Here is a 25446-nt window from a genome sequence, read left to right on the forward strand (position 1 = left end):
TAGTTCATGGTTGATTTAAAAAACAAAATGTTAAGAAGATGTAAAAAGTCATTTGTTTTGATTGTGTTTTAAAAAATTGTTAAATTCATTTTAAATTGTGTTTGAAAAAGAGAATGTTTCATGTCATGATGCAAAAACAAAAAGAGAAAGCATTATTTTATTTTAATGTAAGATTGATTTTGTTAAAACCGGGATGTTTTGGTCATGTGACCTGACGGCGGAGGGATACAGGAAGTGCTGCGGCACGCGGGAGGAGAGGAGACGCGCATGCTCGAGGAAAGAGAGGAAAACAGTTAATTTCGGTGAGTTTTTGAGTGCTTGTACGCTGGATTGTCGGCCTGACAGTCTGGGAAGCGACAGGTAGAAGTGGGAGCGGCAGTTAATTTCGGCCTGAAGTTTATTACTGTCCGTTTTCAGTCAGAAGCTGCCTCACTGGCTAAGTGCAGGCTAAAGCTAGCCGACACGTTTTGGGACTGTTTGCATGCAGCTGTTAGCTAACGCAGCTAGCCACGTAGCTGTGAGTCCGTTCCCGGTCTGGAAACAAGAGGACAACCAGATAGCACTCTGAGCTGCCTGGGATGCTCAGAGTTCCTCTGGCAGCGTTGGAGAACCATCACAAACCGTGAGGACATGGAGGAGGATCCCTGTGTGTGCTTCAATTCTCATCCGCACTGAGGTGAACTGACTGGAACATTGCTCTGGAAAAAGGTACTTTTCTTCTTTATTTTATTTCATCTGTGGAAGGCTCGGACCCTTAAGTTTGGGTTCCAACGTTCTCAAGCCACGACTCAGGCCTGCAACGTTTGTTATTTTAATGGGGTGCCGGCTTTATTTTGATAAAAGGTTTGAGACTGAAACTGAGACACTGCTGGTGTATAATATTTTATTTGCTGGAGAAAAACCTTGGTTATTGAAGTGTGTTGCATTTGTGTTGACTTTATACAAGGGTGCTCATATCTGTTTTATTATACTGTTTTTGTTTATAATTATTTTCTTTTATTAAATTCAGAATCTGCTTTTTCCATACTAAGGTTTCTGTTGTGATTTGAGGTGCCATTTACTCAATTGCTAAATCCAAAAATATCACACAAATATACAAGAGTGTTACTGAACCGAACCTAGGGCCCATCCTCTTAAAGAGTAAGATTGGAAGGGCTACATTATATACACTCCTTTCTCTGTAACTGGCCTCTCCACTATTGCTTCTTCTCTCCCAAGTATTAAGGACGGTGGTGGTGCTTGGCTGCAGGCCCTGACCAAGGCAACGGCAGGACAGCAACTGTCCAAAGGTGACATCACGGGACTTCTGACCCGATGCTGTAGTGCCGCGGATCGTCAGCAGGTGTTGGCCCAGCTTGGCTGGGACAGAGATGACCCGGCTGAACCTTTGGCAACCCGCTCCACCACCCAGCTGTCTGACTGTCTGAAGGGGTATTTCCCTCTTCCGGCGTGTGTCTATGCTGATTTGGTGTTTTCCCCCAAAGCAGGACAGACTCCAAATGAATTTATGACCCAGGCCTCTGAGGACTTCACGCTGAGGACCGGACAGCATCCCACCACCTCACCTCTGCACTCTCAGATTTTTAGGGGAGCGGTGATGAAGGGACTGCCGGCCCCTGTGGTGTCCAAGCTGAAGGACAACCCGGATCTGCCTGGAGCGGAGCATGCTCGATGGGTAACGCACACTACACATCATCTGAGAACCTGGTAGGAGGAACAACAGGCCAAAGCCACACACAAAGACAATTTAGAGCTCAAATTGCTTGACATGAATATTAAAGCAGCGGGCAGTAAAAATAAACAGATGCCCTGCACTGATAACACACAGACACCCCCACAGTCAGCACCAATTCCGGTTCCTGATCCCACACCATATGTTGGAGGGGCGATGACAACACAAATGTATATGGGGCCACCGGAGACGTGGGGGGCGGCGGGTCCATGTGGTTTCCCGAGTCAGGGTGGTGACACCGTGTACTGCTGGAGGTGTGGCATGCCCGGACACATCTCACGTGTCTGCCGTCAGCCCATGAACAACAGGCCGAGAGGAAGAGGATCTCCACGAGGTAGAGGAGGCTACGGAGGACCCAAGCCACAGGGGTTCCAACAGCCTGGTGCGACAGGTAACCAACAACCCCAGGTTCCCCAAATGCACCTTGTTCCTCAGCAGCAGCCCGGCCCACAGGGATCAGTGGGACAATATCCACAGTGACGCGATCCTGAACCAGTGCAGACAGAGGCTTTGCAGGACCCCTGTCTGACGTTGAGGATAGAAGGGAAGGACATTGACTTTATGGTGGACACCGGTGCGAGGTATTCTTCTATTCATCTCCTACCACCAGGTGCCAGCATCACCCCGAAGACTGTCTCTCTCACTGGTTTTGAAGGAAAGCCAAACGACCTGCATTTTCTTTCCCCTGTGACTGTCACGATTGCCTCCCAAATAGCTCGCCACAGCTTCATTTTTGCTCCATAGTGTCCCATTAACCTCCTCGGCCGTGATCTGCTCATTCGCCTGTGCCCCATGATCAAGTGCACAGCTGATGGGATGATATTGATCTTCCCTGATGGCTCCACCTTTTATTGCAGCCAGCAAACGGACAGCATGCTGATGATGGAAGCGAATGAAGAACTTCCTGAGCCAATGAGCCCTTTGGCTGATGTTTACTGGGCTCTGATCGACTCTGCCACGCCCTCCTGGGGTTCATGTGTGGAGCTGCTCGACCTGTGGCGCCCGTGGATTCGCTCGCTCAGACCTTACCTCCCATTGGTTGACCCATATCACTGTACATTGTTTTATGACAGGAATGAGGATCCAGTCTATGCAGATGAATTCCACAAGGTCGCAGGTCGATCTTTTTATAAAGATCTATCGATACATCAAATGTATATTGGAAAACCAGGTGTGGCATTAGGAGTGAAGCTTACACCTACCCAAAGAAAGTGGTACCGCATGGAGGCACCCCAGGACCCAGGGGTACTTCCCTGTCACCCACACATCTCACTCCTTGTTGCCGCCACACACACCGCGAAAGACTTAGGGCCGTTCACTAAGTCCTGTGTGGAAGCTCCCGATTGGCGACCCACACCAATTCCTAACCTCCTGTACAGCTCCTCTCTTGATGCCTACTGTGTTTGTTGTACCTTTCATAATGTTGATGCTGTTCCAGAACATGTGACCATGGACAGATCTCATGGTCGTGAAACCACCGATGCAGATGGAGCTCAGTCCATGTTGGACTCCCTCCCACCTTCGGTTTGGTCATCTTCTCCAACGGACGTTGGATTCTGTAATATAGAACCTGTCACCTTTTCTTTCAACCCAGAACCAGTCTATCAGAAGCAGTATCCCACCTCTCCGGCTGGCGAGGAAGGGATATCGGAGACTATTGACAGTCTCCTAGAAGCTGGTGTTCTCATTCCACTTTCGGAGCCCTCTCCGTGGAACACTCCCATTCTCCCCGTACAGAAGAAAGAGGGTAAATACCGCATGGTTCATGACCTACGGGCCATCAATGCTGCGGTTACTACTCCCCAACTTCCTGTACCTAACCCATTCTCTGCTCTTGGAGATTTGACCCCCTCTCATAAATTCTTTACATGCATTGACTTGGCTAACGCTTTTTTCTGTCTCCCGCTCTCTCCGACAGTCGCCCCCGTTTTTGCGTTTACCTGGAAGGGACGTCAGTACTCCTACTCGCGTCTCCCTCAAGGTTTTGAACTCTCCCCAGGCATTTTCAACGCCATTCTGAAATCTCTCCTCACGGGTCTGGTTTTACAGGATGGTGTTCTTCTGGTCCAGTATGTCGATGACCTCCTGCTGGCCGCCCCAACTGAATCAACTTGTTTGGAGGCCACAAAATCTCTCCTCCTGTGGCTACATTCCAAAGGTTTCAAATGCTCCCGAGGAAAGGTTCAATGTGCCAGAGCACAGGTGTCTTTCCTTGGCCGTCTCATTTCTGCTGCTGGGACTGGCCTCTCGTCCTCCCATCGCTCATCCATTCTTTCTCATCCTCAGCCAGTCACTGTTAAACAGATGTTGAGTTTCCTGGGTCTTGCAAATTTTTCCAGGTACCACGTCCCAGATTTCGTTTCTCTGACATTGCCATTGCGCCAAATGGTCAATGAGGCTGGTATGCGTAACCTCTCAGCCCCTCTTCAGTGGTCTATTGATGCTCAACACTGTTTTATTGCCTTAAAACAGAAATTGTCCACTGCTGCTGACCTAGCTATCCCTGACTATTCAATCCCATTTCATCTTGATGTTTCTGCCAAGGCATCCTCTGCTTCTGCTATTTTATATCAGAAGAAGGGGGAGAACAGAATAGTCTGTTTGTATGCGTCTACAGCATTACAACCCTATGAGAAACGACATCCTACTTGTGCGGCCTTTGCATCAGCTCTGGCGAGATTGGTGGAAAAAACATCGCATGTAGTGCTGAAACACCCACTACACATTCACACAGAACATAGTGTTATGCATTATGTCACAAGCAAACTGTTCTCCATGACATCAGGAAGACAAAGGAAGATTGAAGCGACACTGCATCAACCACACATTTTCTTCTCGTCATCCATTGTCAACATGGCTGATCTGATACTGGATGAGGAGGAAGGCAATCCACATAACTGCGTGGATGAAGCTGCAAAACAAACAATCAGAGAAGGACTGTTTGCAGATGCCATACAACACGCAGACGTGGACATCTATACAGATGGATGCTGCTACAAAGGACCAGATGGTCTAATCTCGTCTTATGCAGTCGTCCAGGACATTTCCCCATCAGCAGACAGAACAGGACAATACAGGACATTACACACACAACTCGTTGAGGGTAAACAATCAGCTCAGAGAGCAGAAATTCTGGCTGTAACTAAAGCACTCCAATTGGCAGAAGCAAAAACAGTGAACATTTACACAGATTCGGCGTATGCATGCACCGTAGTACATGTGGCACTAAGTGAATGGCTGAGGGCAGGGTTTCTTACAGCAACAGGAACGCCTATCAAGTACCTGGAGGAAGTTTTGCAGTTACATCAGGCATTGCTGCTCCCCTCAAAGGTGGCAATTGTAAAATGTAAGGGACATTCCAAATCCCGAGACAAGGTCTCTCAAGGTAACGAAGAGTGGCAAAGCGGACTGCAGGCAACAGCCCAGCCGACGCTAACCAGATGATCCAAGCAGGTCCACACACAGAAGGACACACATCATTCCCACATACACCAGAAGCATTACAGGACTGGCAGAAAGAGGCGTCTCCTGAGGAGAAGTCGATGTGGTTGCAGAGAGGAGCAAAGGTGAGTGACGAAGGACTGTGGACAGGTCACGACAAGCCAGCAATACCACAAAGCCGACTGATCTCCATGATCCAGGAGGCACATCTACCAGATCACTGTGGTCAAAAGGAAGTCCTGCGTAGGCTACAACATTGGTGGCACCCTTTCATGACCCATGTGGTTCATGAAGAACTGTCCAACTGCACTATATGTAAGTGTCACAACTCCAGACCTGCAACAAAACCTACTGAGAACAATGCGAGACCACATCTGGCGAGACCTGGACTTGAGGTGATAATGGACTTCACTGACATGATCACCACTTGCAATGGGTACAGGTACCTACTGGTAATTGTGGACAGCTATTCAGGCTGGCCAGAAGCATATCCATGCAGGAGAGAAACAGCACAGAATGTGGTAAAAGCCTTGGTAAACCATTATATTCCAACCCATGGGTTCCCCAAACTAATAAGATCTGACAATGGTACACATTTCAAAAACACACACCTCCAAGAAGTGGAAAAGATGCTTGGGCTCAGGCACAAATTCGGTTCAGTGTACCATCCTCAGTCCCAAGGACTGGTGGAGAGAATGAACAGAACTTTGAAAGAAAAACTGGCTAAAATTATGACTTCAACAGGACTGACGTGGTTAAAGGCGCTCCCTCTTGCACTGATGTCTGTCAGAATGTCTTTAAGTTCTAGGAGAGAAATGTCTCCGTATGAACTTAACACTCAGCGGAGTTTCCCAGGACCGACAGGACCGTTGCCCACAAAGACTGGCGAAGGTAAGCATGACATGGCTGATGTTGCGAGTGCTTATAATTCCAGGTTCCAGAATGCCAGAGGTCCTGAAGAGTCACAATCAACGCCCCATGTGACTGAAGACGGTGGTGCGACTCACATTCTGCTGAAGGCCTACAAGAGGAAGTGGTTTGAACCCCGTTGGACTGGACCATACGAGGTGACTGAACGTACCTCCCACGCGGTCCGGCTCAAAGGAAAGGGTGACACGTGGTACCATCTAAGTCACACCGTCCCGACTACACTTCAACCGGACAACAAGGAGCCAGAATAACGTGCTTTGGGGAGTTATTCCCTCCTCTCCCCAAATACTGAGAAGTCATGTGACCTCCTCCACTGACCACTGTGCTGGATGCTCCTCCTGTCCAACAGCCTCCATGAAATACCCAACAGAATGGCACAGTCAAGCCAGTGATTATCAACTGGATCAAGACTTCCCTGCTGCCCTCACTGGCATTTTTAGCTATTATCAAATCCTGAAAAGTATGACTGGATCAGATCACCTCACAGAGTCCACAAGTTTCTTTATGCCGTTAAAGTAGTTGTGTGAAATACCATTGGCTTCAAAACACATACCGTCTTCCTCTTCTCTTTCTTCCTCTGATGCCTTCCTGTCATCCTCTCCAGAGTCCTCATCCTCTTCTAGACTGTCATCAGAGCTGCTGCCACCGCCCGCAGGATCATGCAGGGGATGACTGATCTGTGAAAACAGGATAAGGGTGAATACATGCTTGTGATTCTCAACCAAATCAAACCGAACTTTATTTATGAAGCATTGTCGATGTTAAAAAAAAAAAACTCAAAATGTGTTACACTAATAAATACAACAATCAGTATTTAATAAAATCACGCATAACCACAACTTCACCATAATCACACACACACACACACACACACACACACACACAAATGTCTTCACATACAAACACTCGCATTCCCACATTCGTCATTTATACCTAATGTTGCTGTGGGCCACCATTGGCCCACGGGCTGCAGTTTGAAGACATAGACTGAGGGACTGAACTTACTGTGTGAGCAACATGTTCCAGACAGCTGTTAATGGATGTATAAGTCATGTTTGTTAAGTTTAGCATGTAGCATCTCTGGTGTGAGCACCTGCTAAACATGAATCAAGTGTGATGGACACCACATTATTCCCAGCTAAATACACAACAGAGCGATATGGTGAAGTCAGTGATTACACAACGGTTGCATATCAAGTATGAATTAAACTTTAAGGGATTTAAATTTACTTCAAGCCTGCATCCCATCCTCCCCTGGTGAATTCTCAGGCCTCGGTAAGTTGTCCACTTGGACCAACCACATGGGCAAACCTGAAGGCTCTTGTTAGTCATGATGGCGTCTGTTGAAGGCAGAAACACATTAATGCAACATTTGTTTTGAGCGACAATGTCACACATTCAGAATCACTTGAGAAAGAACCAGATTCCTCGTTAGACCAGGATTAAAGTATTTAAATCTATTGCACTATCTTTGTCCTTCAGCAGTGCACATTTCTGTCCTCTGAGTTGCTTTAAAATGTATTTGTTCCACTTTAACTAGCAGTAGTTGGATTTACAGTTGAAAAACTTATGACTGTCGACCTGAATCGTGCGATGGAAGCCATGACAGAACAGGTTGATTCTCCTGTGAGGAACGTTTGAGAGACTCATGAAATGGTTTTGTCTCCTACACCTAAAGGAAGGCAAAGATCAGATTCTGGCTCCCCTCCCTGCAGGAGCCACCAATGTTACTGTTCAGGGTCTGTTCTGTCCTCCGGAGGACTCAGACCCAGAGAAGCTGCCTACACCCTCCCTCCTTCTGGTGGAAGGAAGACTGGGAGGAAGGGGTTTGATACCCGGTTAACAGGGCCGGCGATTAGGCTGGGCATCCGGGGCACTTGCCCAGGGCGCCGAGCCATAGGGGGGCGCTTGATGTGGCCGTGAGGCGCACTGCCCAAGTTGCGCTGCTGTGACGGCTGTTTGAGCAGCGCACTGCTTGGTTCGCTTGCTCGCGCCCCTCGACAGATATTGCCGACTCAACCCCCCCCCCCCCCCCCCCCCCCCCCCCCCCCCCCGACAAATTTCGGCGATACTCGGCGGTCTCCTTCTAACCCCCCCCGGTCCCCCCCCCCCCCCCCCTCCCTAATAACTCTCCGCGACACTACCACGGGGCGTCAGGCTTGCCCAGGGTGCCTGAGAAGCCCGCGCCGGCCCTGCCGGTTAACACAACACTTCTTCATTCAACTAAGCATGGTTCATTTTCAAAACACAGTTTTTGTTTATTTCTGTATTTATTTGTTATTGGCTATCTATCTGGCTAAATTTTCTGTGGGTGAATGAACACCAGAGCACCCAAGGGATCAGCACTTACACTTGTAGCTTTTACTAAACTTCATTTGAATTCAAAACCAAGCACCAACTGAGAAGCCCAAAACTTCATCATGACTGATGTTTGATGCTACTGTCAAGGTGTCTGAGAAGTTTAACAAACCTTGACAGGACTTTTAGCCAGAGGAGGAGGAAAAAGCCTCAAGTGCATGTTATGCATGCTTGTTTCAGTTATTCCCTCCTCTCCCCAAACACTGAGAAGTCATGTGACCTCCTCCACTGACCACTGTGCTGGATGCTCCTCTTATCCAACAGCCTCCATGAAATAACCAACAGAATGGCACAGTGAAGCCAGTGATTATCAACTGGATCAAGACTTCCCTGCTCCCCTCACTGGCATTTTTTACTGTTATCAAATCCTTAAAAGTATGATTGGATCAGATCACCTCACAGAGTCTGTGTCACGGGTGCGAGGTGGAAGGACCCACGCGCAGGCAGCAAGGCGGGGTACAAAACTCGTTTATTTGCAGGAACGGGAACGCAGGACTCAGGAAGGCTGAGCTGAGCCGACAAGCAGGCAGCGACACAAAAACACGCAGACAGACCCACAAGGAGGCGACACAACACACCAGACACGGTCTGCATGATGTTCTTCAAACAGTCTTTAAACATTACCCAGTCTGGTGTATTTTTAAGAGGTGAAGAACTAGAATTTGTTCCTGATTTTAAGTACTTAGGTGTGATTCTTGACTCAACACTCAGTTTTAAAAAACATGTCAAGAACCTATCAAACACAGTCAAGGTTAATCTACGAAATTTTAGGCAGATTCGTCAATATATAACGCTTGGAGCCGCAAAAATGTTCATTCAATGATTTTGTCACACATCGAATATTGTATCACATGCTGGTCGTTGACGAGTGTGGGTACTTCAAAATCTATAGAATCTCTTTACAAAAATTCATTAAAAGTTTCTGACAAAAAGCCGAGATCCCACCATATCTGTGATGTTTTACAAAAGCACAACTTCCTGAGTTTAGAGAATTTTAAGCATTTCAAATCAGCATGTTTTGTGTATAAAGTGTTTCATGGACTGGCACCCCCTCCACTGTTGGACTATTTTAAAATAAAGACTGGTGCAAGGACACGTTCCACCTCTAGGGGCGACTGTGAGGTGCCATTCAGAAGAACTGCTTTTGGACAAAATGCTCTGTCTGTGAAGGCCAGTAAGATCTGGAACGGTCTCCCCCTCACTGTCAGAGAATGCTCCACTTTTCCTCTTTTCAGAGCTCAGCTCAAAGTGTGGCTTAAAGCAAACCAGTCTTGTAATCACTGATTCTGTTTTTAACATGTTCTCTTTTGTTCTAATTGCGTTCCTTTTTTTCTCATATCTGCCTAGGGACCACGGATGTAAATTAGCCTTGTGGCTATAATCCGGCATATTTACGCCTGTTTTGTTTTGGCGGTTCAGAAGTTTATTAATGTGCACTGTCCCTATCAAATAAATAAATTAAAAAAACACACACACTCACAAATGTACTCACAAACACTCACATTCCCACATTCATCACTTATATTTAATGTTGCTGTGGGCCACCATTGGCCCACGGGACGCAATTTGAAGACAAAGACTGAGGGACTGAACTTACTGTGTGAGAAACATGTTCCAGACAGCTGTTAATGGATGTATAAGTCATGTCTGTTATGTTTAGCATGTAGCATCTCTGGTGTGTGCACCTGCTAAACATGAATCAAGTGTGATGGACACCACATTATTCCCAGTTAATCCCACAACAGAGCGATGTGGTGAAGCCAGTGAGTACACATTGTTTGCATGTCAAGTATGAATTAGGCTTTAAGGGATTTAAATTTACTTCAGACGTGTGTCCCTCCTTTTCCAGAGGAATTCTCCTGTCAGCCATGATGATGTCTGGTGAAGACAGAAACATTCATATTAGTTTTGTCTTGAGCCACAATGCCACAGATATCTCCCATTTTCCTTTTAAGTATTTTAAATGCATTTTACTACTTTTCTCCCTCAGCAGTACACGTTTCTGTCCTCTGACCTGCTTTAAAATGTATTTGTTCCACTTTAATTGCCAAGAGTTTGATTTACAGTAGCGGTGCTGCGGGATTACCGTTGATCCGTGATCCGTACGGATTCCTCTTCATGGATCGGCGCAAACGTGCTCCACGAATTATTAAATAAAAAATAAGTTATGGTTGTTCACGTGAAGGCAGCATGTTCAACCAACACTCAGTGCAACAGCCACGGCTAGCGGAAGAATATAGGAACTTGAAAACCTCCAACATCATTTAAATTGCAGTGGGAGCATTTTAGCCACCCTGTTAAATAAGTGTTGACAGAAGACGGTTTATGGATGATATGTAAGTGTTGTGGTACGAGAAAGTCGCATCAGAAAGGAAAATAGATCCAGCATGAGACAGACCTGCCAACCTGTACGCATTTTGCGTAGCAGGGACGCAATTTGACATCAATGTGATATATCACATATAACTCACTATACAGCATAGGGTTAGGGTTCGGTCCTGGCATTGTGATCATCTATATAACTATATCTACACATGTTATAATGGCATTATGATGCTTTATAAATGTACTTATAGTGTATTATACAGGGGGGTTTCAAATAAAGTGTTACTTTTTTTTGGATCCAAAAAATGATCTGGTCCATGGCTTAAAGCCACGAGCCGATCCGAACTGTGAGTGCCCTTAGTTTACAGTGACATCATGTATGTAGAGGAGTTTATTGTGACTTTCTACATGTGAGCCACACAGTTTTAAAGGATTCAGACTGTGAAAACAACAATTCAGAGAATTCCAACTAATCCTTGAAACTTGGGTGTCTGAGGGATGCATTTTCTTGTATCTTGCAAAATTGTCCATTTCTGTTGTGGACAATGAATTTTATCCCAGCTCTATGAAACTGATCACTTTTATAACAGAAAGAACACACATTATTTCCAGTTACTCAGGAACTCTGCATTTTTATGAACCTTTCTGTAAAATGTCAATTCAAATACAGCAGTGCAAACTCAGCCAGCGGCATTTTTGACTGGACATCATTTTCAGTCTACCAAGATCTGTCTGATAATGATAATACTGAAATAACATATTGACATGTTTACTTCTTCCTGCTGTGTTCGGTTCATGTAAATACAGATTTGATCTGTGATCTGCCTCCTTTTTATCTCCTGGAGCCAAACATTCATTCACTGATGAAGTTTCACTTCTTCAAAAACAAAACAGAACCTGGAGGACAAGATATTCATTACGTTAAATTACAATTTTCCCTTAATTGAGCCCTGCTTCCTCTCACAGTCGAGTCTTTACTTTCCTATTACTACTGATACTTTATTGGTATTTTTTTTACTCTAAATGGGAATTTCATTGTTTTTTTCCTCCTAGTTGTACTTTATCGAAACTTAATTAGTTTTTCTTGTACTGCATTAATATTTCTTCAGTGTTAATGGTGTTATAGTGATACTTTTTACTCTAAATGGCATTTGACTGATGCCTCTCCATTTTAATTGTTATTTTATTATGACTTTTTTCAGTAATACTGGGACCTTATTGATACTTTCGGACCTTTACAGTTACTTTATTGCCCACAGCTGGGGGCAGGCACACCAAAATTCACCTGAAATTTTGTATTGATGACTACTGGGGATGGGGTCCAATTCAAACAAGTCATCTGATTATTAAGAACTTTTTAAATTAATAATTCTTGTTTAATCGCGCAACAATATCTGCCCCAAAATGTTTTAAATTGTAATGGATTTCACACGTCGCCATTATCCCGACTGCATTTGACTCTGCCCCTGCTGCGATTCAGAAACAGAAAAAAACTAGTAAAATAAAGTCTAATACTAAATGAAAATATACTAATGAAGTTTTTGCTTCATCTTCTACAAATAGACTGCAATGAAAGAGCAAATAAATCACTTGGAGTGGTAATAAACTGAGTGGAGACTCCACACACTGTAGACGCAGTCTTAAACTTGAACCTTCAAGGCTGTGGGACGGGTCGGTCCTCGTGGACGAGGAACTCTCAAGACAGAGATCCTTGATGCGCTGGTAACACTGTACAGTTTATTGAACTAACTTTTTATCATCTTTAAATAGAAGTGAAATGAGCTTTACGCTTCAAGCGTGAACAATTCCGAGAACACAGATATTCACAGGGGCAGGCAACGAAGTCGGATTATTACAGGTGACTCTCATCTACGAAACTATCAAGTCCAGGAGAATACAGGCTGGGGGTCCTGACACTCTGGAGGGAAACCTTGTTGTTATTGTGGATCTACTCGTGCCTGTGCAGAAGGGCTTTTAACTACGGCCGTGGACCATTTCCACCACTCTCAAAAAGTTGTTTTCAGTGACTCTGACAGCGGAATAAACACAGGAGTTCTCCCTCCTGCTGACAGGTTGGACATGTTGGGCAGTGTCCTGGGGTCAACAGCGTGACCTCTGGAAGGCCTCACTGGGAGGTGGACATCAGCAGCAAGTCTGGGTTTGACGTTGTGGGAAGATGCGGGTGTGCCCTGAAGGGCCAGCTGGTGCTGAACCCTGATAAGGGTGACTGGGTTACTGTGCATCCTGAAGATACAACCACAACCAAATCCATGATATCAGCAGCGATCAGAGTCTGAAGGAGAAGCCTGAGGAAGTGGGGAGTTTGTAGAGAACCAGGACGGCCTTGTGTCCTTCGAGATCCATCCTTGTTTCAGTCCACAGCCACAAAATGAGAAGAATCTAGATCCTCTGTTTATCTGCTGAGGAGGTTACAAAGTACAACTGTCTTTAGTGAAAGTTCAGGGTTCAAGTTAAACTAATTAAAAGGATTTGATTTGGTTGATCTGCTTCAGAATTTAGATTCTTTCATCATTCAGTCTTCTTTCTGGACGATTTCTCCAGATGCAGAGGAAATAACTTGAGTCTTCAGGGCTGCTGGAGGAGTCCGTGGTGTCGACGCAGACGCTGAGCTGCCTCCATGCTGATGATATTTTACTACTGCAGAGATCACTCTGCTGCACGTCCACTGCTCTGAGTCCCACCCTGCAGCCGTCCCACCCAGAACCTCTATAGAAATAAAAACAGGGCTCCACCAACATCAGTTTTCAAAGATTGACTTTATTCACAGCCTGATATCAACAATGAATCACACAGCGAGACGTTAGAAAGTATCAGCCGGGTTGTACTGGGGATGGTTTATAAGTATGAGAGCAGCTGCAGCATCAGACCCGATACCGGTATCAATATTGGTCCATCCTTATTTGAAAGTGAAGCATTCTGCAGTGTTAATGAAGAAGGTCAATTTGTTTTAGATTTAAGTGAACAAAACACAGCATAAAGTATTTGATAGGAATCAAGCTGATATTAATGCCTTTCTTATTCAGAGGCAATTGAAGTGAACTCAGTGAAGTTATGAATCTCATCGATTTCAGCAGGGAATCTTTGTCGCCTGTTGGTTTGTGTATTTCTCATAGTGAACAGGAAGGCAGCGGTTTCCAACCTTATCACACGCCACAATCACAGGTCCCTTTCTTGGCTTAGGAATCGGAGGGATCAGTTGTCCGTTGTTGTCTCTCGTTGTCACATCATAAACGGTCATATCTGACCTGCTGATGCACAGGTTTTTACTTCTTCCATTCAACACCCGCCAGCCATTGGTGCAGATGTCCTCCACATTCTGGCTGGGCTCCAAGAAGGACTGGACCTTGGCTCCGGGTCGGTTCAACAGCTGCTTCTTGTCCAAATAGCTTCAGGATGAAATCAACACTCAGTGTTACACACATCATAAAGACATCAATGAGATCTCTGACTGCCACTTTACCATTGATCAGTGGCGTTGTTTGGCCTATTTTAGGGGACTGAAGCCACCCTAAAATTTTCTTAGGCCCCCTAAATTATTTGGGGTTATTTAAGAAAACTTTTTTTTATTATAAATTAATATTCTACTTTAAACCGGTTAGAATATTATTTTAAATGAATTATCATATAACAGTTTATTATTTACTTAAATATGAACAATAAACTGTCAGTTTCCCCAATAGAGAGACCGACAGTGAATCCATTCCACTCGTTCATACATAGAACGACAACATCACTAAAAATTAGGGGTGTCTTCAGATATTCGACGATTCGATGATCCGTTACAAGGGGCCTAATTCGACGGCCAATCATACAGTCAAGCATTGCAAAATGTGGTTATTAAACGAGGACCATTCCATTCCAGCTGTATGGGGGTGCTGAATGAGTGATCTTACATAGAAATGCTTTCGTTGTTTGTTTGTTTTTTCAAATAAACATGATATATCAAATACACTGTGGAAATTTTTACTTAACTTGTAGTTTTATTCAATGTTCTGTCTATTTAGTGTTTGTGAATGAACCACCATGGTGAGTGGCACAATCCGAGTTGCAGAGCTCCATCACAGAGCAGCATCTTGGTGGTGATTTGGCTTAACTTTAAAAGGCTCAAAATGTCAGGAAAAAAACTTCAGAACAAGTCAAAGATTATCCAAACAAAGTCAAATGCAAGTTGTGTCAGCAGCTCCTTTCTTATCACTAGTAATATTTTAGATTATTATATATATTTTTTTACATTTATCTAAAAGTCTAATTCTATTTAATTTAGTCTTTGTTTTTGCATGGATGTTGCGCTGCGAAATGGACCCGACAGTGTGATTAAGTTATGGTCATTTGAACTACACTTAATTTGTTTGATGTTTAAAGTTACGACACTTTGTCCCTGTCTGTGTTTCAGTGTGTAGGAACAAAGTAAAAGTGTTATTTTACCTGCCTGTGCTTTTTATTTTATTTATTTATTTTTTTTATTACTGCAACATTCTGCTGTAGCTTATACTCAAATGATTCTGAAAAAAAAGATGACAGATTGGACGATCAGTCCACGATCAGCAGGATCAGACGAATCAGATTCGACTATGGAAATTCTTAGTCAGGGACACCTCTACCATAAATCCTGTCCAGGTTTTCCCCATAACCTGACATGCAGTTGGTACCTGCAGGCTGCGACTTTGAAACATGGAGCGAAATAGAACTTTAAGCGAGGAACGTTGACTGATGGATGAAACATTTATATATGAAGGTTTTTTTTAAGGAAGTATTGATCACTGCTGGTAGTACTAACTCCAGTTAAGAGCAGAAAGTCCCTTCTGAATAAACTAAATGCTCCTTGTCTGAAAATTAAAACTTGGATTTAACATTATCGACCAGGGTTCTCAAACTGTCTGGATCCAGGGACTTCTACAGGGGAGAACATTTTTCAAGGATGCCTCATAATCCTCATGTTAATTAAACACAATCTGACATTTGCAACAACAAAAGCCAAATGATCTATTTGTTTTATGTTGAAACCTTAAAGGTGCATTAAGGAGTTTGCATGTTTTATGCGAAACAGCGCCCCCTGCAGGCCTTGGGCGTAATGCAGCTTAGTGAAAAAGTCGTGCCTGTGGCTCGCGTGCACGGAAGAGAGGAACTCCGTCTTCGCTCGTTTAGTAGCGCTCAAGTAAAATTGAAGTTTCTTTTACCTGGTGGAGTCTGTGTGGAGCTGTGGCAGTGCTAGAAGCCAGTCTGTTCTTACTTTCTGGAAGATCCTGCTCAGTTGTTGCTCACTAAGCATCTGGCGGAGTAATGGCGGACAAAATGAAACCGAACCAGCTGGAGCGCGCATTACGTCATTCCTTTCAAATTCTCCCCAAAAAAATGCTGGTGCCGGACCGGCACTGTGACTTTCAAGTGACAATTTAGCGCTGTTAGAGGTACTTGTAATGAATATGTCAGGGCACATTGTACACAGCATTAAAAATGTGGAACATATTTATGGTGGAAAATAAGTATTTTTAAAGTTGAAAAACTCCTTAATGCACCTTTAATTTAAGATATGTGTAATAGAAATGAACCTAACCCAATGAAACTGGAGTAATTTCAAAACAATTTCTATCATTTTAAACACAGGTGCAATCTTAGTGAGTCTGAGTGAGGAGGCGAGGCTGTTTCTCACAACACGGTTTCTCTATTTTTGGAATGATGGATGACAAACAGACTAAGATCTTCCTCCACCACTAAACCAAAAGCTCTCTGGGCTTTTTCTGAAGTTACAGTCAAATTCACCATTCCTGTTTTCAGGCTCACTCTCTCCTCTGTTTAGTCTCTGAACTCTGGTTCTTGGTGATCAGGAGCTGATTTAACTCGGTGGCTTCATGGCTTCATCTGCTACCAGCTGAAGACTCCACACACATCTTGGCTTTCTGTCGCTGTTCTCAAAGAAACCAAACTCCAGATCAAGGTCACGGTATCTTCTCAGTTCTGCCGGTTTAGACTGAGCACCACTTGATGAAGAGGCTGATTTAAATATGTTTCCATCGTCACGAGCTAAAAACTCTGAGTCCAGGCAGGAGCTGTGTGTGATGCAAGATCACAGATTTAGTGATGTATATCAGACATGTCCGAGTTTTTATTGGTCCATAGCTCTGGGAGTGATTAGTTTGTTTATTGGTGCATTGCCACCCACATGTAGATATACACTTTTTTTTGTTTGTAAATGTATTATTAATTTACTTTATAAGAATTCATGGACCCTAAGTTCTGACTCACTAACTAATGGGGCTAAAGGGACCCCGGTTTGAGGACTGCAGCTGTAAATACACTGTTACTTTGCAAACCTTTGTTTGTACTTGCACTGTATCAAAAAAATTAAAAAAAAAACACCCAGAAATAATGATGAATAATTTTTCAGTCTTTGTTAGCGGTTTGTGGAGTTTTGTGCTGCCATCGCTCACATCCTGTGCATGTCCTGGGGGCGAAACCCCCTTGAACTTCAACCTAGTGACGCCCCTGCCACTGATGCAGCCTGACTGCCAGCCAGAGCTGGATCACTCACTCAAAATGGAGCAAAAGCAAAGAAATTCAAATGGTTGTATTCACCTTTTCCATGCTGTTTCAGAATTTCTATCAAAATTCTCCCGAAGAACATGTCTTTTGAGAAAGTTATTGTATTTCAATTCACATGCTTCTTCGGTGCACGGATCAGAGTCTGCACCATGACGCCCAAAGATGGTCAGCAAAGTGAAGAAGATGCTGGTCAGGTGAATGATGTTCATTTTGTCTGGACAGAAAGAGAGACAGAAAGCAGGATTTAGCGTTTCTGCATGCAAATATACATCAACACATCCCGACTGTCTCAAATTCACAGCTTCAGAGCTCAAAATTTAACTTTAAATATGGAGATATATGATGAAAGCAGAGGGAAAAGTCAAGACAACTGAGCAACAAATAGCAAATAAATTACTTTTGTTTGAAAAAACAAACATTTACAATTGAATGCTGTTGTAAAAAAAAAAAAAAAAAAGAAAAGAAAGAAAAAAGTGAACATAATGTCAGCAAATTAATAAAATGAGTGAGATGAGTGAACGGCTTTGTTCCGGGGGAGGTGACCACTCTTAAAGGGTCAAAAACTGGATTGTTTCATGTGTTTTGTTCATCTTCTCTGATCATTTTATCTCTGCTTGGTTCATTTTGTATTCATCCATAGTAACACTCTAAAATAGCTTTTTATAAGAAAAAATATAACGTTCATTTTATTGTTTTTCTAGCTGCTTTTCTTGCAGTAACTTGTCTTCAAACAGGTTTTTTTTTATTACACCATTACAACACAACAGGGCCTTACAAGGAAATAAAGGAAATACATGAGAGCACAGTGATCAATAAACACATGAAAAAGAGAATAAATGAAGTGAAAACATTAAGATGGAGGCAATAAAATTAAACATGCTATTTATTGGAAACTCTGAGCAAACAACAGTGTTTTAAATCCGTGTCAGCAGGAAGTTTGTTCCACAGGTGGAGGAACTAAAAGCTGCTTCAGCTTGTTTCTTCTGACTTTAAGAACACTGAGTGAACCTCTTCCTGAGCCTACTTTCATGCGTTGTGTAAAACGATGTCATGGTGGTCGATTTCTGTCATATTTTTATTACAAAGAAAAAAAATGTTTTGATTAAGACTGACACCAAAAAACACACATATTTTAGCATTAAAATTAAAATGTAAACATTTAGCTGAGTGCCTCATAAAGGGTTAACAGCAGTTTCCTGTGTGCTCAGACATGAACAGAATGATCAATAAAATCCGCAACAAGACAAAAGGCTCAGGAAGCCTTTAAAGGGACAGTTCATCAGTAAAGCTTTGACAAAGTTCAAACTATTAAATGAAGTTAAAACTACTTAAAAATCTTTTATTCCGTCTCTTTGTGGAAAACGTAATACTTTCACTTTCACTTTATAGAACGGATTTTCTACATGAATACAGAATGAAAACAGAACAAAAACAGATTTTCTATGATTATTGGAAAGTTTGAAGAACAAACGACGAACCTGTTAAACCGGATGAACCGTGATGAAGAAGCTTCCCTGGAGCGTTTTGTCCACAGCTGCCAACATCTGCAAGACACACACACCTGGACACGGAAGCTGCAGCTCTGTGCTGCCCCCTGCTGGCGGGGGAGAAGTACATGTTGTTTTCAGTGACACTCAGTCCTTCATAATAACAACACTACAAAGAAAGAAACAAACGATCTTTATTATTTGAAGAAAAAAAAGAAACTTCTTATTTGTGTGAAAACGTCGAATTTATTCAGATAAATAAAGAATGAGTACAAAAGCAACGGAAGCTGTGTTTAACATCAGAACTATTGAGACCAAAGTTTTTACCGTGAAAAAAAACCTTTCTAAATGGAGTGAAGACCGTCTTCAAATGAGCCCTTAGTGTCACTACCAGTAACATCTTACTAAAGAATGGAGATTTCCAATATTACATGATCATGTTCTTTGAATAATGACATTATCTACATGATTTTCAGCGTTAGCAGACTGTATTAATTGCCAAACAGCCATAATCAGGCGCGCGGGAAGGTGTTTAAGTAGAGAGAGCGCACTACTGAATGAATGAAGGAGTTTGCATTTTGTTCCCTGCTGTAAAGCGCATCGCCACTCAGGCTACGGGCTGGAAACCGTATGATACACAGAAATAAACATTAGGAAGTTCTAACAAATTCACAGTTTATTACATCGTTTTCTCCTTAAGGAGGTCGGCAGCAATTCAGTATAAGACAAGAACAGACGGGAACGAAAACACTTTCACAGAAGTAAATCCCTGCCATTTTAGGCGCTGTCCTTGGTGCTGAAGATGCAAAAAACCAGTCAGGTGGGTCTATACTTCAAAACTCACTACCTCTGACATGACAAGTAGATTAAAAAAAACATGAACATCATCGGATGAACACAAGTCCTGCAAACCCACAGCACGCAACAAACAGATGAAAAATCTGACATTCTCTCTTCTGCTTGCTGTCTGCCATCGTTGTCGTTTGATTGCGAAGAAGCTGCTTCCGGGTGAGGGAGGAGTCTCCTCAACAAACACATTAAATTTAATTTATTTTAAAATAGATTTTTCCACACATCCCCACAGCTCTGTGTAAATGTATTCCACACAGACTTTTATATTTTTATAGTTTTTTTTTTTTTTTTTTTTTAATAAGTTTACAGTCAACTCTAATGTAAGGTGCTACAGCTTGCAGCTGCCACCAGGGGGGGCTGCAGCCCCGGCAGAACCCCCCTTCCTGAGGCAGTGCCAATATGCAGTGAGAAATCTTTTTGTTATTGAAATAATTCAGGCTTAACTCTGGTTGACCTCATGTCACTTCTGATTAACTTCCTGGTGTTATGTGAACTACATTTCTTAATTGATTTATTGTTGTTGTTTTTTTTTTTTGGCAAAACATCAGTCTGTTAAAGCTAGGGTTGGCGATCTTGGAAAAGTAACATGTATTTGTATGTAGCATCTCCCCAAGGCTCTGCCTAGCTCCCACCCCATTGGAGGAGTTCCCGCTGTTATGGGGGAACGCACTGGACGCAGAAGCGCCGCACACGGAGTTTCTGATCGCCTCCCATGTTAACCTATCTGACTGCCCGCACACAACACGTATGGCAGGCCATTCGAGACAATAATCGGCATTCACTTACGCGACAGTAAAGAGAAAAACACCGCAAAAAACGGCAGCGTGCGCCATTTCTGCTTCTTTCTATTTTTCACATGAGGGGAGGGGGGGGGGGGGGGGCATCTTATTGGTTTCTTAAGAGCGGTCTGCGTCTTCCGATTGGTCGGAGTTTTTACTGTCCTTTGTCCGCTACAGTTGTCAGATTTTTTCCGCATCTTTTTCCGTCCACATAATGTATTGACTTCTCCCAGGGGGCAAGGAGCATTTCACTCAGTATGACAAAAAGTGCTTTTGGACAACATCGTCGACCCTAGCTTTAATGTTTTCATTGTCATTGATATTAAAGAATGTCCAAACAGCAGACATCGCTCGTCCTCCCTCGTCTCCCTGCAGCCGATGTTGCTGATGAACGTCATCCTGGAAAACTTATTGGGTTTTATTTGGGATTGTTTTTAAAGCTCCTGTCCGGAGTTTCTGTTCGTTTCCACTGTATGTATCATTTTCTAACAGAGCTTAAATGTGTCAGTCTGGTTCGATACTATACTATACTATAATATAATATAATATAATATTAGCATAAAGCAATATAAAAATGTATTTATGAGCTCCGCCTTCGTCTCATAGACGCCCATGTTATCCGGAAAAGCGGTGGTCAGCTTCAGCCAATAGATTCCGTGCTTCCAATTTGTCATGCTGTCAATCAATGTGTGCACGCAGCCAGACAGCACGCACACTCGCCCAGGCAGAGGAGAGTTTGCAACGCAGCACCCGCCCCGCTTACCTCATTCTTTCAAAACTCCGGACACGAGCTTTAAGTATGAGTGCAGCTGCAGCATCAGACCCGACGCTCGAATCGATATCGCTGCATCCCTGCTGGAAAGGGAAACATCCTGCAGTGTTAATAAAGAATATTAATTTGTTTTAGATTTGATGGTCAACATGAATTGCAAAAAAAAAAAAAAAATCAGAAAACAAAAGACAGCAAGAAGGAGTACTTCAGAATCCAGCTGACATTAATGCCTTTCTTTTTCAAAGTAAACTGAAGTGAACTTATAAATCCTGCTGAGGTGAGCAGGGAATGTTTGATCCCTGCTGGTGGTTGTATTTCTCATAGTGAACAGGACGGCAGATGTTATCAACCTTGTCACACGCCACAACCACAAGATTCTGTACTTTCTCCAGGCGAATCGTGCAGCCGGTGCTGGTCTTTGTGGTTATGATATCATAAATGTCCTTCGTTTCCCTGCTGATACACAGGTTACCGCCGTTCAGCACCCGCCGGTCACTGGTGCAGATGTCCTCCACCTTCTGGCTCTTCTCCAAGAAGGACTGTACGGGGAATCGGCACCACAGCTGCTGGTCCCTCAAATACCTTCAGGATGAAATCAACACTCAGTGTTACATGCTGAATAAAGACATCAGTGAGATCTCTGACCACCTCTTTACCATTGATGCAGCCTGACTCCCAGCTACAGCTGGATCACACATTCAAAATGGAGCAAAAGTAGAGAAATTCAAATGTTCATATTCACCTTTCCCATGCTGGAAGAGAATTTCTATCGAAAGCATATTGAAGAACATGTTTTCGGAGAAAATCGTTGTACTTCTCCCTGGTGCTTTCCTTGGTGCAAGGAGAGTCTGTCACAACGATCCCGGAGAAGAGGCTCACTACCTCGAAGAACATGGCGGTCAGGTTAGCGATGTTCATTATGCCTGGACAGAGAGAGAGAAAGAAGGCAGGATTTAGCTTTCATATGTGCAAATATATATCATCACATCTCGACTGTCACAAATTCACAGCTTCTTCTAAGTTGCAGCGTATCACTTTACACAAAAGTAAATATAATGTAGACGAATTGATATTCAGAGTGAAACTGTGCTGGTTTGGTTCCGGGGGAGGTGACCGCTCGGCTGATGTTAAAGAGGTAAATACTGAACTGTTTCATGTGATTTCTTCATCTGCTCTGATCATTTTAACTCTACATGGTTCATTTTATGCTTATCGATCATAAAACAGCTATTTATAAGGAAAAAAATCTTCTATTAATTTTATTGCTTTTCTAACTGCTTTTCTCTTGCAGTAACTTGCTTTCAAACAAGGTTTTTAAAGGGATACTTCAACATTTTGGCAAATTGGCCCATTTAGCACAATTCCTTAGTCATTTTGAACAGCATACTTACTTTTTTTGTGAGGGCGAGCTGTTGTTTATTCAAACGTGAGTTGGGGAAGGTTTTCGGGACGAACACAATGGAGGTGAACGGTATTTTGGTTCCCCCTCGTCAAACTCATCAAATACACAATCCAACAACCCCAAAACACTTTGGTGGACACGTTATAATCCACACATTCACTACGCTGTGAAATATTAATGCAAAATTATGAGATTGAGTTATTAATGTTAAGATTGCTAAGACGGAACTACTTACTAAACATGGCGTCTGGGCGTAGTGATCTCAAAAGAAAAAGTAGTTCCCAGTATTTGCTTCAGTGTCGTAACGCTACAACATTATTTGTTGGTGCTTTAAAGGGGAACGGTCGTTTTTACAATCTGGACCTTATTTCACATTCGTCACAACAACATTTAATCACCCGTTTGACTTTCGTGTGATTTGCAGTTGGTTCGGAGATAATTAGATGCTCCCATATCCATATAACGGCAGCGGGCGGGGCACCGACATGCAGCCGTTACAGACGCTCTTTTCTCTTATGTTTGTTGTGGGGTGGTAGATACATGTACATTTATTAACTCAGCATCACTTAGCGCTACTGGGAAGTCTGTAAAGCGGCTAGATTGAGCAACTCTCCGGGAACTCTGAAGTGATGACGTCATCACACTGCGCCGTGGCGCACATTCATTCTGTTTGTTTACATGGAAGTAGCGTCTCTGCTCTGCAGTCAGTCCACGGCATCTTGATCGGCTTTTTTAGGCAGTCAGAGTTTATTTTCAGCTGGTTGTAACTTTGGTACAATGGTTCCAGTGTGTATATATCCTGGCTGTGAAAGTGAAATGACCAGCTGGACGTCACTGAGCTCACAGGCTCCCACTGCGTGACCGGGATTTATTGAAGCTATGGCTAATAGCGCTCAACATGGACCCCAGCATCAAAGTTCAAACTTTACGACGTTTGGATTATCGGGTGTGTAGTGCCCACTTCACATCTGAGGACTTCTTCCCAGTTCAGGAAAGAAATGAAGGCCAGAAGATCCAGAGAATGAACCTTAAAAAGAATGCCATTCCAGCGGCCGCAGGAGAAGAACAGGTCGAGGTAACGTGATGCTAATGCTATTCGTTTTTTTCTTTACTAATGTCTAGAGTTGGCTAGAATGTTAGAAACTTGTTCCTACTCCTTTTGAGCAACAGTGTACAGAATATTTTACTGTTTATGTACAACTCTTGTCATTGACAGATATACTTGTATCATCCTTTTGTTGCTCAAATGAACTAAACAGTAAACATCCTAACATCTAGACATTAGTAAAGGAAAAAATAAAAGCATCACGTTACCTGGACCTGTCCTCCTGCAGCCGCTGGAATGGCATTCTTTTTCAGGTTCATTCTCTGGATGGGCTTCAATAAATCCCGGTCACGAAGTGGGAGCCTGTGAGCTCAATGACGTCCAGCTGGTCATTTTACTTTCACAGCCAGGATATATGCACACTGGAACCATTGTACCAAAGTTAAAACCAGCTGAAAATAAACTGTGAGTGTCTAAAAAGCCGATCGAGATGCCGTGGTCTAACTGCAGAGCAGAGACGCTAATTCCATGTAAACAAACAGAATGAATGTGCGCCACGGCGCAGTGTGATGACGTCATCACTTCAGCGCTCCCGGAGAGTTGCTCAATCTAGCCGCTTTACAGACTTCCCAATAGCGTTAAGTGATGCTGAGTTAATACATTTACATATATCTACCACACCACAACAAACATAAGAGAAAAGAGCGTCTGTAACGGCTGCATGTCGGTGCCCCGCCCGCTGCTGTTGTATATGGGAGCATCTAATTATCTCCGAACCAACTGCAAATCACACGAAAGTCAAACGGGTGAGTAAATGTTGTTGTTACGAATGTGAAATAAGGTCCAGATTGTAAAAACGACTGTTCCCCTTTAAGTTTAAGTACATGGTGGTCATTTTCTGCCATATTTTTATTGCAAAGAAAAAAATGTTTTGATGGAGACTGACACCAAAAACTACAAATATGCCTATTAAAATTAAAATGTAATTTTTTTACTGAGTGCCTCATAAAGGGTTTTGACAACAGTTTCCTGTGTGCTCAGTCATGAATGATCAATAAAATCTACAACAAGACAAAAGGCTCAGGAGGCCTTTAAAGCGACAGCGTTTATCAGTAAAGCTTGGACAAAGTTCAAACTATTAAATGAAGTTACAACTACTGAACAATCTTTCATTACGTCTGTCTCCTTGTGTAAAACTGAATACTTTCACTTTCACTTTATAGAACGGATTATCTACATGAATACAGAATGAAAACAGAACAAAAACAGATTTTCTATGATTACTGGAGCGTTTGAAGAACAAATGACGAACCTTTTGAACCGGATGAACCGTGATGAAGAAGCTTCCCTGGAGCGTTTTGTCCACAGCTGCCAACATCTGCAAGACACACACACCTGAACGCGGAAGCTGCAGCTCTGTGCTGCCCCCTGCTGGCGGGGGAGAAGTACATGTTGTTTTCAGTGACACTCAGTCCTTCATAATAACAACACTAAAAAGAAAGTAACAAACAATCTTTATTATTTGAAGGAAAAAAAGAAACTTCTCATTTGTGTGAAAACATCTAATTTATTCAGAAAAATAAAGAATAAGTACAAAAGCAAAGGAAGCAGTGTGATTAACATCCGAAATATTGAGATCAAAGTTTTTACCCTAAAAAAAAACTTCCTAAAACCTTCCTAAAAAACTTTCTAAATGGAGTGAAGACCGTCTTCAAATGAACCCTTAGTGTCACTACCAGTAACATCTTACTAAAGAATGGAG

At 43.1% G+C, this 25446-nt stretch overlaps 1 protein-coding gene and 2 long non-coding RNA genes across 6 annotated transcripts in view; all 3 read right to left on the reverse strand.

The window, feature by feature from the left end:
- The window catches only part of LOC115384424 (uncharacterized), a 34821-nt gene extending 27385 nt beyond the window's left edge, over positions 1–7436 (reverse strand). For all 4 annotated transcript variants that reach the window (XM_030086719.1, XM_030086713.1, XM_030086706.1 and 1 more), the window contains exons 1-2: positions 7334–7436; positions 6657–6780 (exon numbers count right to left, since the gene is read on the reverse strand). In XM_030086719.1, coding sequence (XP_029942579.1) covers positions 6657–6780; positions 7334–7435 — 226 coding nt within the window. In that variant the 5' untranslated portion in view covers position 7436. The remainder of the gene's footprint in view (positions 1–6656; positions 6781–7333) is intronic.
- Positions 7437–13544: 6108 nt separating this feature from the next.
- LOC115384526 (uncharacterized) lies at positions 13545–18955 on the reverse strand. The gene is made up of 3 exons (XR_003930889.1): positions 18826–18955; positions 17381–17561; positions 13545–14193 (listed from the first exon to the last, which is right to left on the reverse strand). It is a non-coding gene; the product is annotated as an uncharacterized LOC115384526 (long non-coding RNA).
- A 1705-nt stretch (positions 18956–20660) lies between these two features.
- Positions 20661–25104, reverse strand: LOC115384555 (uncharacterized). Its single transcript, XR_003930898.1, has 3 exons — positions 24997–25104; positions 21980–22160; positions 20661–21819 (listed from the first exon to the last, which is right to left on the reverse strand). It is a non-coding gene; the product is annotated as an uncharacterized LOC115384555 (long non-coding RNA).
- Positions 25105–25446: the final 342 nt, after the last annotated feature.

The sequence above is a fragment of the Salarias fasciatus genome, chromosome 3, assembly GCF_902148845.1.
Source record: "Salarias fasciatus chromosome 3, fSalaFa1.1, whole genome shotgun sequence".
In the NCBI taxonomy this organism is placed as follows: domain Eukaryota; kingdom Metazoa; phylum Chordata; class Actinopteri; order Blenniiformes; family Blenniidae; genus Salarias; species Salarias fasciatus.